The sequence below is a fragment of the Globicephala melas genome, chromosome 19 (assembly GCF_963455315.2).
Source record: "Globicephala melas chromosome 19, mGloMel1.2, whole genome shotgun sequence".
NCBI classification, from domain to species: domain Eukaryota; kingdom Metazoa; phylum Chordata; class Mammalia; order Artiodactyla; family Delphinidae; genus Globicephala; species Globicephala melas.
The window spans coordinates 8,952,841-8,965,808 of NC_083332.1; the positions used below are offsets into that span (position 1 = coordinate 8,952,841).

Below are 12,968 nucleotides of genomic sequence, written 5' to 3' on the forward strand. Positions count from 1 at the left end.
AGGCCATATGGGAGTAAAAGTCAAAACACAGGGCCCAAGGGGGAAAATAAACGACGGGGCAGTAGAGAAGTGCAGGCAAAGCAATGCGGTGGTTAAAATCGTGGGCATTTGGGATGCGAATAATCTGGGGTTCAAGTCCCAGCTCACCCACTTCCAAGAAGTGTGGTGCTAGAGGTTTTAGCTGCCCCCCTGACCCCCGCCTCCATTCCTTTCAGTTCTTTTTTTTTTTTTTTTTTGGCTACACTACGCAGCGCAGAACTTCCCAACCAGGGATTGAACCCACGCCCCTGCAGTGGAGGTGCAGAGTCTTAACCACTGGACTGCCAGGGAAGCCCCCTCCTGTCAGCTCTTGATGATAACTTATCTTGTGCTCATATGCCCACTGGGGAGGATGCATGTCATAAATGCATACTAAATTTTATTAAGACTCAACCTGGCCTGGGTGAGAAGTAAATGAGACGATGTCTAAAAAGCGGCACAATATTTTCTGATCCTCCTTTGAGAGACAATTACTATTCTCCATTTTGCAGACTGGTAAACTGAGGCTCAGAGAAGTGAAGTCACTGCTCCAAGGTTATCAGGTAGGAAGTGACAGAGGTGGGACCTGAGGCTTAGTGAGTATACAGACACTGCAGTGGTCACTCTGGGTTGGAGCCCAATTCTGTGAGTCACCAAAACCTATCTTCTTCACAGCTATAAGACCAGAATTTTCCACAGGTATCCTGGCTGCTAAGAAGGCAGCTCCCATCACAGACTCCACCGTTGTGACCCCAGCCTCGGCCTAGCCTTCCCACTGGCTGTCTCTGGCCTACCTGAAATCATCTTAAAAAAAAAAAAAAGACCATTTACTCTAAAGCCAGGCAGCTGAGAGCATGGACTGACTGCTCAGGTCACATCTGGTTCAGATTCCAGCTCTCACTTTCTGCTTAATCACCCTGGACTAGTTCTTGCACTTCTCTGGGCCTCAGTTTCCTAGTCTGCCAAATGGGGACTAACAGCACCCAGCCCAGATGGCTGCTTGAAGGATTCAATGAGATCACGGAGGCAGAGCTTAGAAGACAGCCCGTGGAGTAGAAAGCACCCAATGGAGAGCAGCTCATGCCCCCTGGACGCTCACTGCACCCCAGGCCTGGCTCCTGCGGGCTCACCAATCCTCGGCTGGCCCTGGTCAGTGGGTTTTCTTGGCCACATCACGTGGTATGTGGGACTTAGTTCCCTGACCAGGGATCGAACCCACGCCCCCTGTAGTGGAAGCATGGAGTCTGAACCACTGGACCGCCAGGGAAGTCCCGAGGTCAGTGTTATCACAGCCCCACTTCCCAAACAGGGGCAGAGAGCCGTCTACCCAAGGCCATGCACGCAGTTTAGTGCTCCGGACCCCGAGCTCTTACCCACAACACTCTACCATCTTTACTGCACCAATTTCGAGCCACAACCAGAGGGCAGAAAAAGGGGGCAGAGAAACTGGGGCTTTGGAAAAATGTGTCTCCTTTCCGCCACAGGAAGGACCCTGAGTTTGAACCCTGCCAGGCTTCTCCGTCCTCCCAAGGCCGGGTAAAGGTGAGCAGAAGTCTTTTTACTCCACTGAGCTGTCTCTGCTCGCCTCCTGCCCAGCCCCTGGTTGAGTGAGAGCAGCTCAGATGTTAGATGACGTCTATCGACCAGTGTTTGGTAGTTGGGGGCAGGGCCTCCCCTCCTTTCTTTTTCATCCCCACTTACCTCAGGGAAGCTGAGGAGCTTTCTATGGTTTGCAGTTGTTTGGGGCTTTTTCTTTCAAATCTTAGTCGTGTGCCCTCTCCAGGAGCTGACTGAAGCTGTGAGCTCAGGATCACGCCTCTTTTCTCCCCACCGCGTGTTCGAACTTGGCACTCAGGGTTCCCGCTTGACACTGGTCACCTCTTGGCCGGAGCACCGTCGAGACCGCCGCCCCCGCCCCCGCCCCCGGCCTAGGCCCCCAGGGCCTGACCCTGCCTTCTTGTTCTCTGGGATGATGCCTTTCCTTCCCCCACCCCCACACACCCCGGTGACCGCTCACCTTTCAGCCTGATGCTGCCCGCCGCCCTCAACCCCCAAACCGGGATGTTCTTGTGACGCAATGGACCTGCCTCAGGCCTTCTCAGGCCTCATCTTGCAGTCATTCGTGTGACTGATACAGGCCCCCACTAAGGCGGGCTCAGTCTCTCTCGCACACGCATGCAGGTCCCAAGATGTCCAATGGCGAGCACTCAGAGCTGACGGGCTGCGCTGCCAGGATAGAATCCTGCCCTCAACCACCCGGCAGTCTGGTTGGGCTCTGAACTGTGGCTGTGCAGTGCTGAGGCCAAGTCTCCTGAGCGAGCACGGAGGACAGGCTCTTCCGGGGAAGGGCTCCAGGCCCTTGCAGGCAGCAGGCCCATTAACCAAGACAAGAGTAGAAGAGCAGAGTCAGGTAGTCACTGTATTTTATTGGAAAACATTGATATATATTTTTCTTCACAGCTTGAACTGAACACAATATTGCCCGGTTTAAAAAAAACAAACCAAAACACTCCGAAAACATCCACAGCCTAACGCTTACCTGCCCTAACCCTCAGCTCTCGGCTAGGTCTCCCACTATGCCCCATCCCTCCCCTTCCGTCGCCCGGAGGTTGGGTGCCTGAGGGTGGGGATGAGAAGAGATTCTCAAAGCTGGGCAGGTCCCAGGAAAAGCCATTTGATCAACCTGGGGCTGGGGAGGGAGTGGAGGGCAGATGAAATGAACAGGGAAAAAAACAAAAAAAAATCCGGATGACCAAACTGCCCACATTGACTGAATTGTCCCAGAGGCGAAAATCAGAAGCAAGGTCACGGCTCATGCTCTCGGCCGGGGAGTGTGAGGGCAGGCAGGTGGGCGAGGGCAGAGGCGGGCACAGAGACAGCACAAAGGTCGGGGAGCCAGCCAAGTCACCACAGGGGAGCGGGAGGGGCCGGCGGAGGAAGCAGAGCTGCCCGCGGCCACTGGTCCTCCAGGGCAGCTGGCCGACGGGACTGTTTTATTGCAGGCATGTTCTCTTCAGAGTGTGGTGGGGCACATCTTCCCTCTCTCCACCCCTCAGCTAGCCCAGCACGGTGTTGGACAAAATTAAAGCTTTAAGGGGCATGAAGAAAAAGAAAGGATAACCAGCATATTACAAAGCGGCCATCCCCACGTCCATTCCGACGAGGGGACCTCGATGCGGGGGGGCAGGGGCGTCACGAGGGAGCGGCATGGGATGTTAGCACCAGGTGTTTACAGGACAGCTTGAGATCGCGTCAGGAGCACGGGCTGGACAACGTGCAGGAGGGTCCGGGGAGCAGCCCCGCTCAGCCCCACCTCAGGAAGCCGATCAGATGGGTTCAGAAGAGCAGCCAATGGCATCTGAGCCTCGTCCACTCTCTCCGGCCCCTTCTCTGAGCCGGCCTCCTCAAGTGGGAAAGAATGCCGGCTTCCAAGCTTCCCTCGCCCCTTGACCCCCTCCTGGGCCACATCCAGTCAACACCACAACTCTGGAACCCCCCCGCCGCCCCGCCCCGTCCTCAGTCCTTCTGCAATGCCTCTCTCGGCACCCCTGCCCCAACAGGCTGCTGGGATCGGCACAGGGAATCACAGGGCTGGTCGCATGCAACAGCGAAAGGCATGCTCTCCTGCCCGGCCCTCGGAGGGCCTCGGCCCCTCCCCAGCAGGTCCCGGGACAGGGCTGGCAGCCACCCGGCACCCAAAATATAAGAGGACATATGAAAAGAAACAAACCAAGACGGACGAGAGCCACCCGGGCTGGAGAAGGAGGGCAGGGCCCCCCCAACAAGGGGACTAGGGGGCTCATCTTATGAATGCATCAGGCCTTGGAAGATGTGAATGGAAGGGGGAAGGGCAAAAGGAAGAGGTGGCAGGGGCATGGAAGGAGACTCGGGAGGAAGAGAAAGAGCAATCATGCAGCTTGGGACAAATCTTTTGTTGCTTTATCAGATTCTCAGTCAATCAACTGGTGTTTGCTAGAACCGGGATACGCAGGGGAGTGTTGAAGATGCGCGCGCGGGAAGAGAGATCAAGAGAACGGGCATCACCAGCTGCCCGGGGGCCTTCACTTTGCAGTCATCATCTGTACAAACTCTGTGGAGGGAAGCAGACAGGGAGGAGGTCAGCCAGCGAGCAGGGCTCAGCCCCAAGCCGCACCCCGCACCCCGCCCCGACCTGGGGGCTTGTTCCAGAAGCTCCTGCTGGCCCAGAGACAGGGGCCGGGTCGGCTCACCTTCGTAATTGACCTGGCCGTCTCCGTCGATGTCAGCCTCTCTGATCATCTCATCCACTTCCTCATCGGTCAGCTTCTCACCCAGGTTCGTCATGACGTGGCGCAGCTCTGCGGCGCTGATGTAGCCATTGCCATCCTGGGTGTCGGGGGACAGACAAAAGCTTTGAGCTCGAGGCATTCGCCCGGCTCTTCCCTGGGGGCCACAGTGCAGGAACTGTCAAGTCACCCACACTCAGCAGGGGCAGGGGGGCTTCCTGAGGTGGCAGAGCAAGTCGGCAGCGGGGATGGCACTGGGGCCTGGGCCTCCTGGAAGTTCTGACTCCCGTTACACAGGGCATCCTGGGACGCCACCTGTTCTGCTCTCTGCCGGAGTCCCAGAGCCACTCTGGGAAAGGCCTGCTCACCTTGTCAAAGACACGGAAGGCCTCTCGGATCTCCTCCTCGCTGTCTGTATCCTTCATCTTTCTGGCCATCATGGTCAGGAACTCCGGGAAGTCAATGGTCCCGTTCCCTGCAAGGTGGGGAAGGGAGCAGGGATGCTCTGGGCCTGGGCCCTGGGAGACGAGCCCGGAGCCCTGGCAGAGGATAGACACCGGCTCATCCATCAGCGGAGGAAGGTTCCCCGTGTTCGTGAGGGTGACCGGGAGTGGGGCTGCCCACCCGCTCCATGGGGCTCACCATCTGCGTCCACCTCATTGATCATGTCCTGCAGCTCGGCTTCAGTGGGGTTCTGTCCCAGGGATCTCATCACTGTCCCCAACTCCTTGGTGGTGATGGTACCATCTCCATCCTTGTCAAAGAGGGAGAAGGCCTCCTTGAATTCTGGGAGAAGAAAGACAGTGAGTCAGAGGCTGAGGACACAGGGAAGTCCTGACCTTGGGAGACAGGCCGAAAGAGTCAGGCCCACCTAAAGAAACCAGAACAAGACTTCAACTCCAGCCCAAGCCTCTCGCCTCTGTACTCAGGGCCGGACCCTTCCTTCTTTCAGTCGGCACTTACTGAGCACCTGGCCTGTGCCAGGCAAAGCTGCCTGTCTGTCACCCTAGCTCAGTGGGGACAGAGGGGAAAATGGGTGACAGTGGCCTTAGACCTTCCTACATTTCTTCTTGGTCCCTGGCTTCAGCCTCTCCCTCAAATGATGAAACGGACCAACGTCATGGAGGGGATGAGAGCCGTGGGAAGTCTCTATCTGAAGTATGCCAGCCAAGGTCAACTGGCTGGGAAAGGAAGGGAAGGAGAGGTGCAGGACGCCTCTGGGCGGCACGGCATCCCTCCTGACTGGTACCGCCAGCCCAGTTCCCTGGTTTCCAGAGGAGCCGAGCGCTGTGTATGGTGGAGTCTGGGGGTGGCCGGCAGCAGAGCACGGCTGACGGACGATGCGTGGGGTAGGTGGGGGGACGGAAGGAGAGGGGATGGCTGCCAAGCCAGGAGGATGAGGCGCTAGTGGCACTGAGTGGGAAGGCCACAGCTGGGGACGCATCAGGAGCGGGAGAGAAGCGCGTGGCTCCTGCCCTCCCACTGGGCCCATTTCGGCACCTGGTTCTCCCCACCCCCAAACCCTCAGAGAACAGATGCCTGGCAGCCTATTCCCACAGGGCGTGGGCTGGGGTGAGGTGGTGGACAGTTTGCTAATGGGGACAGTGGGGGGTGGTGGTGGTGGGGACGGGGGCGTGACGTGGAGCGTGTGTTTGTGTTACCCGAGGGCAGAGCGGGGGTTGAGTGTGGCAGGAGCCACACGTACAGCCGGGAAGCTTTGCCCCCGAGCCCCTGGGCCCTGGAGAAGCATTAAGTGTCTCCCTGGGGATGCTGCCACCGCCCTGTGCTGAGGCCTTGTTGTTCTTTGGGGGAGGGGGTCATGTGGGCACCCTGCGCTCATGATCACTAAACAACAAGGGGGTTCTCTGGCTTTCCTCGGTGGGTCTCCATAGCCACCGGGGGCCAAAGTTTAGAAGCAGAAAGTGTGGGGGGAGGAGGAGGGGTGCGGGGAGGGGAGGAAAGGAGAGAAGGCCAAGTCCATCCCTGTCTCCTCCCACTTCAGAAGCTGGACCTTCAGTACCAGTTACGTGGAGCGTGTTGAACGTGACAGCAAAGCTGGGGTTGGGTAGCTGCTGGGGCCCAGGGGCTACTTTGCTCCAGCCCATGGCTGTGGAGCGTAACTGAGAACTGGCCTCTGTCCTCAGGCAGCGCATCGTCTTGGGGCGGGGGGCAGGGAAACCTGCTCAACACACAGTACTTCCTGCAGCTGTGACTTCCTGGGCTTTAGGGGACAGTGGGGCTACAAAAATGAATTAGACAGGATTCAAGGATTTCTTTTAGCTTACTGGGAAATATGTGATCATTCCGTTGTTCATTCATTTTAGTTATTGAGCGAACAAAAATTTACAGAGCACCTACTATGTTTTAGGCACCAAAGATACAGCAGGGACTGACACAAAGTCCCCAAATAAGGAACTCATCTAGTGACAGGAGATACAGCAGGTAAAGACATCATAAAATAATTTCAGATAGAGAGAAAGGCTGTGAAGGAAACAGAGTGACCTGAAGGAGCGTAAAGGAAAGCTGTCTATTTGAGAGGGGAGTCAGGGAAGTCCCTTCCAAGGCAACACTGGAGCCGAGACCCGAAGGATGAGAAGGAGCTGCCGTCAGTGCAAACCGCCGGGGGAAGGCACTCCTGGCCCAGGAGGAAGCAAGTGCGGGCGCGTGCAAAGGCGACTGCGGAGGTGGGAGTGCCGAGCCATCTCCTGGGAGGCTCCTCAAGTGGGCCAGGAGCTCTGCAGCCCCACAGTGAGGCAGGGAGCTCACCTTCTGAGCCTAACCGGCCGGGGTCGGGCTCACCCTGCAGCCACTGATTAAAAGACCCCGAGGAGCCATGGCCAGGAGAGGAGCCAGCCCTGCCGTCCGGTGGGTTTCGGGCTCAGGACTGTGAGGTTCGGTGTTACTGGGGCAGCGGCGTGCTCTTACACACAATAGGTTTATCTGTCACACGCTCCTCTGGCCGGAGCAAGATTTGGCTGGGGATGCAGAGGCCTTCCCGCGGCAGCGGGAGGGAGGGAGGGAAGGAGGGAGGGAGGCAAGCTCACCTGCGATCTGCTCCTCAGTCAGCTGGTCAGCCTGGAAAAGCAGGAAGGAGAAAGTTAGTCACAGGCTGGTACATCTTCCTTGCTCAGCCCGGCCCCCTCTGGTGAGGCTGGTTCCACACGGCACCCACATACCTGGGCAAGGGAGGTCATGCCAGAGCCAGGGTCTGGGATAAAGTCTGGTGGTCCAGGAAGCTGGGGACTAAGGTGGGCTGGAAACCCAGAGCAGCCTGACGCAGGGCCTGATTACACCGCCCAGACTGCGAGGTCTCCAATCCAGCCCAGTGCTCTGGAGCCACGGTGGGCGGGAGGAAGTGCTGCCCCAGACCCGACCCAGCTGCACCAGCACAGCACGGGAGCCCCAGAGGCTGAGTGAAGGGAGCAGTTGCCCTAGAGGCCTAATCAAGCAGCTCTAGAAGGCTCCAGACCAAAACAGGCCAGTCCTTGGGTAGGGCAGAGGGAAGGCGTCTGGGGGCTCTTCGCTAGTTTCTGTGTCACAGATTTGGAGGCACTAGGTCCGAGCACAGTGGACCCAGCTGTCAACAATTCTCCTAACTGGTGGCTCTGAGGCACTCCGAGTGCCTAACAGAATCCTGCTCAGGCAGGGGGCAGCCCCCCACTCTCTTGTGCACGGGGCACCATTCTGCTGTTTCTTTTGGGCAGGAAGGGTGGGTGTCAGGGAGGGGACTGCAGCAGGCAGTGGTGGCAGAGGCTGGAGGACTAAAGTCAGCTTCCCCCGCTGCACTGCAGTTTTGAACCCTCTCCGGCCCTGGCCGCTCCGTTTGGTCGTTAGGACGGTGGCAGGCAGCCCTTACTGCATGCGGGGCTTGGGGGCGGGGCAGAGGAGACGCAAAGGCTAGCTTGTCCCACACTGGTGTGCTGGGAACTAGCCAGGCATAGGGATCCTCCGGGGGAGCAGCCATGAGGGGAACAAAATCCCAACATTTAGCATCAAAAAAGGAATCTTCCTTGGTTTTTGTGAATGCTGCCAAAAAGGCACCGCTCTCCCCAGACCACCATCCCCTTCCTTTATTTCCTTTCACAATTAGGGGAAAGGGGCTTCTAGCGTTGACTCTGAGAGCCCCCCAAACTGATGCATGCCATTGTGTGTATCTGCATTATTCTCTATAAAGTTTCCAAAGCTAGCAACAACCCCCCAACCCTGTCCCAAATATGAAGACCGATCACGTTAGAACAGGTCTCAAATGTCCTTTTTCTTTCTTTCTTTCTTTCTTTTTTTTTTTTAAATCTAAGGGAAGAGAAACTTAGGCCAAGCCCCAAATAGTCAGAATGGGAGGGGAAATCAAAGTGATGATGACAGAGGGGAGATGGCTAAGGGAGGGGGAAGCAGGAAGGTAGAGAAGGAAAAACACCACACATGCACATTCTGGAAAAGTCCAAAGTCTAAAGGGAAGGTTAGGAGGCCAAATGGAGCCACTTCTGCATCGCTTTCAAAAAAGACCCAGGGCTGCTGGGCTCCTGAACGCCAGCCTGGCAGCCCTAGGCCCACAGCCCCTTGCTCCTCCGCTTCCCCTGGCTTCTACGGGTAAAGAAGCCGGAGCCGATCCCCTAGGTCCTGACACCCGAGGAAGCTGCTGGGGGAAAGTGAGAACAGAGGATGGGCTTCTGGTTACCAAGGCCAGGTGATGCCAGGGGAGGGGAGGGGAGGAGGCAGACGGGAGAGCAGCAGTCTGGGGAGCAGGGCCGCCATCCCCTCTGCTTTCACCCTCTTCCCCTGGCCTGGATGGAAAAAGCTAGTCCAGTCGGGGACCTCCGCGCCCCTACCACACCACCTTCGGGCAGCAGTGGCAGGGGCTGCGGGCAAGGCGGTTGGCACAGGCTGCAGAATGGCCCAGAGTGGCTCTGAAGGCCGGTGTCTGCCGCTCCCCACCGCCAAGCTGCAAGGCGCAGAGAAGCTCGGCCACACTCCTACAGGGTCACTGCAAATAGGCGTGGCTCTGACTGTAGGGCCCATCGCACACTCTCTCCCTCCCTGTTAGGAGACCCTCTGCCCTGCTTGGAGAAGGAAAGGTCCCAGCTCCGAGCTAGAGATCTCAAAGCATGGCTGCTGCCCAGGAAACTGATCACCGCTGGGGAGCCCTTCTCAGGGCTTCTTCCCTTTCCAGAGCTGAAGATTTTCAGCTTTCACCAACAACTGTCTCCAAAATAACCCAGTTGGTCTCCTGCTTCCATGCCCCTCATCTTAGGCTCCAGCAAGGAGCTGGACAAGGAAAAAAAAATAATCCTGGGGTGGGGGAGGGAAGAGGGTATTATTTCTCTGCCTTGCCCCAGCCCCCAGCCAGTGCCAGAGAGCAGTGTTAGATGAGATCAGAAACCAAGGCCAGGGCCCCTCACCCGGGCCAAGGAGGAGCCACAGAGCTCAGGCCAAAGTCCAAGGCCACTTAGCAGTGACTTGTCCCACCCATCCATACCTTGCCGATTACAAATGGAAAGGGAAACTAGTAGGGCCAAAGCTCGGGTCCTATTTGGGAGGCGGGGGGCCTCCTAGCACCTGCCAGTGATTCGGCGCCCGTTTAGCAAGGTTCTGCTGGGGGAAAATGGGGGAGAGGTGAGAGGAGCCATGAAGCCTGTGTCAGCAAGTATGAGATCTGATACACAGCAGCGGCGGCCTGTTCTCCCCAGCCTTGCCAGGGATGATGGCTGCGCCCGGTCCCGAGGCTAAGCCTGGGGGGCTAGGGGTGTTGTGGGTAGCAGGGACCGGGAAAGAACTAGTCTGCTGGTTTTCTCTCAAAGCCCCAGCTGTGTGAATTAACAGAAGCACTCAGTGAGGGCCCGGAACAGAACAAGCGGCCCTCGGGCTGATGAAGGGGTCCTTCTGGAGGTCTCCTCTAGTCAAGCTCTGCAGTCCCCACCCCGAGGCCACAGGAACAGGCGTCCGATTGTCACCGACGCCACACTGCACTGCACTGTCATTTGGCACAAGTGAGGAGATGCAGAGCGGTGCGTGGAGCTGGAGACCATGAGAAAACCAGCATTCCTGTTTGGAAAGAACAGCTCTCTTGGTCTGAAAGGGACAGTGAGCGGGTGAGGTTCAAGGCTGAAAAAGCTGGCTCGTTTGATGCAGCCCAAACTTTCATCTCCCACCCCCATTTCCTACAGCGTCAGTGCGCCATTGGGGCCCGAACAACTCCGCCCACCTGCTCCCACTGCCCTGCCTTCTGCCCAGCTTCATTCTTTCTGGGAAGGGGACCCGAGAGCCACTCCCTCCGGCCTCTGCAGCCCACCCCCCATCCAGACTGAACAGTCTTTGTCCCAGCTTGCCCTGGAAACTTCCAGGGAGCTACCCACATCCACCTCCAACCCGAGGCCCACCTCACCGCCATTCATTTTCTCCAACACGTCCCCAGATCTCCTTCCACCCCACCTCCCACACCACCCGAGCCAAAGTCCTCTCCCACCCCTCACCTCGGAAAGCCACCTCCTCATGGACCCAAACGCAACACTCCGCACTTCCAAACCCAACCTCCCTTCCTAGTTCAATAGCCTTAACCCACCAGTAACCGCAGAACCTTCTCTGGCTGCCCCCCACATCAACCACGAGGCCCCCTGTCCCCCCAGCACTGGCAAGCTCGCCATCCCCTTTTGACCACTTCCCCGACCCCAATCCTCTTCAGTCCCTGCAGGTTTCCAGAGCATCTCCTAACCTCGGCTGCCACCCACCCCAGGCTCTTCTTCCCCAAGCTTGCATCTCACCCTCCTCCTCCTTCCTCTGCACTGTCGGTCTTTGGAGAACCTCCTTCTCTCCCCTCAAGGGTCTGATCTGTAGAAGGGCCCCCCCCGCCGCTCCAGGAGCACTCCCCCCATCCAGGCCCAGCTACCCACGGCCCCCTCTCGGGGAGCTCCCCAGCAGCCCGGCTTCCCTCCGAGCCCCCTTCCCTGCATCCTCTCAGGACCCAAAGCCTTTATCAGGGCACAAATCACCCCCTTCCCTAGCCAATGTTTCTTACCTCGCCCCCCGGGAATCCAAACACCTCACCTTAGCGACCAAACGCCCCATCCTGGGTCCAAGAGCCCTTACCCTCTGAAGGTCCAGATGCTCCATCCTGGGTTCAAATACCCCCTTGGAGGGCTCAGGTGCCCCTTCTGGGGACCAGAGAACCCATCTGGTGCTAAAAGTCGCTTTTGGAAGCCCCAACCCCCTTTTCGGATCCAAACGTCCCGCTCTGGGTTCGAATGCCCTCGATAGTGGGGCACAGAGGGGTCCAGAGGCGCTCTCCGGAGCCCAAACACCCCCCATTCTGGGTCCACTCGCGCTCTCGGGGGTCCTGCCCCGCCGCGCCCACCTCAGAGCTCCCAGCCTCGGCGGCCCTTCAGCCTCACTCACCATGGCGAGGCCCGGGGTGTCCGGAGCACGGGGATCAAGGTTCCTCCGGCGGCGGCAGCAGCTGCAGCAGCTTGAGCTCCGCCGCGCGTCCGCGCCTCCACACTCACTGCCCGCAGCGCGCGCCGCCGCCGCCGCCGCCGCCGCCCGCCCCAACGGTCCCTCAACGGCCGCCGCGCGCGCCCCGCCCCGCCCGGTCCGCGCGCCGCCGCACTGCGGCTCCCACGGATCCCTCCGCGCCTCTCTCCGCACTGCCGGGCCCGCGGATCTCTCGCTCCCACCCCGCTCGGGGCTGGGTTTGTGGCCGGCCGCGCGCGCGCGCACCCGCCGGGGGACTACTTTCCGTCGCCGCGCGCCCCGCCCCCTGTGCCCACTCTACTTTTCTCCTCGGCGGAGGGGCACTGCTCGGCGGCGCGTGACGCGTTCCTGTGTGAGCCGCGCCGCTATTGGGCCTGGGCGACGGCGGAAATGAGAGCGCGGTGCCGATTGGTCCGGCCTTCCCTGCAATGCGTCAAACTGGGGCGAGCCACTGCGTGGTGGTGGTGGGCAGCCCTAAATGTGTGTCTGCGTGGAGCTGTGAGGCGTAATGAGGCGAAGGGGAAAATTGTGTGACTGTTAGAGAAGCAAATACATCATCTTCTTGGTCAGGGAGTGGTAAAGGGGTGGCGGAAGATGCAGAAGCACTTTCTCGGCTCTCCCCTCTAACAGATGGAAGATGGTGCAATCCAATATGCTGGCCTGGAAGCCCCGCCCCCAACTGCGCCCTACGATGTGGCGGGGTCTTCAAGGTTCCTCTCTTACCCTAAAGGTGCTGTCCGTTGGGACAGGTGTGTGCACCCTGTGACACCCTCCACAGGTGTCCGGAACCCCTATCCCCGCTTCACTCCTGATTGGCTCAGGGTCTGTGAAAGTGGGGCCGTCGCAGGACAGCCTCTGGGAACAGGGCGTTAATTCAGTCATTCATTAAAAAAGACTGAATTGGGTGCCTGGTGTAATGTAGGGACCCGTGATTGGCTGGGCTGGGGAGACCAAACTTCCCAACCATTGTCCTGTTGTCTTGTAGACCACTTGACTCTTGCACTCCTTGTTCTAAGGTTCCAGCCATAGGAGGAAAAAGAGTGCCAAGGTTAGCTGAGACTGTTTACTGGAGCTCAGAAACGCTCCCCTTCTCTTGTTTAGAATGGGAGCTGCCATTCGATTACATGTCCCGTACCCCTCTCGGTGATTGGCTGAGGAATGACTCACTCGCCAATCATTATGTCACACCTGGAACAGGATGTAGGCTAATGAGAGTCCTTCCCT

At 58.4% G+C, this 12,968-nt stretch overlaps 1 protein-coding gene across 1 annotated transcript; it reads right to left on the minus strand.

Moving 5' to 3' along the window:
• Positions 1 to 2,424: 2,424 nt before the first annotated feature.
• On the minus strand, positions 2,425 to 11,830 carry CALM3 (calmodulin 3). The gene is made up of 6 exons (XM_030873837.3): positions 11,670 to 11,830; positions 7,328 to 7,358; positions 4,926 to 5,069; positions 4,652 to 4,758; positions 4,248 to 4,383; positions 2,425 to 4,108 (listed from the first exon to the last, which is right to left on the minus strand). Exons 1-6 carry the CDS (start codon positions 11,670 to 11,672, stop codon positions 4,080 to 4,082), a joined length of 450 nt encoding a protein of 149 aa, XP_030729697.1. The 5' UTR covers positions 11,673 to 11,830; the 3' UTR covers positions 2,425 to 4,079.
• Positions 11,831 to 12,968: the final 1,138 nt, after the last annotated feature.

What these genes read in the sequence shown, in the direction of transcription:
- CALM3 (XM_030873837.3), bottom strand. An exon ending in GACTGAGGAGCAGATCGCAG is followed by an intron (nt 5,070 to 7,327) that starts GTGAGCTTGCCT and finishes TTCTTCTCCCAG; the next exon opens with AATTCAAGGAGGCCTTCTCC. An exon ending in CGGCCAGGTCAATTACGAAG is followed by an intron (nt 4,109 to 4,247) that starts GTGAGCCGACCC and finishes TTCCCTCCACAG; the next exon opens with AGTTTGTACAGATGATGACT.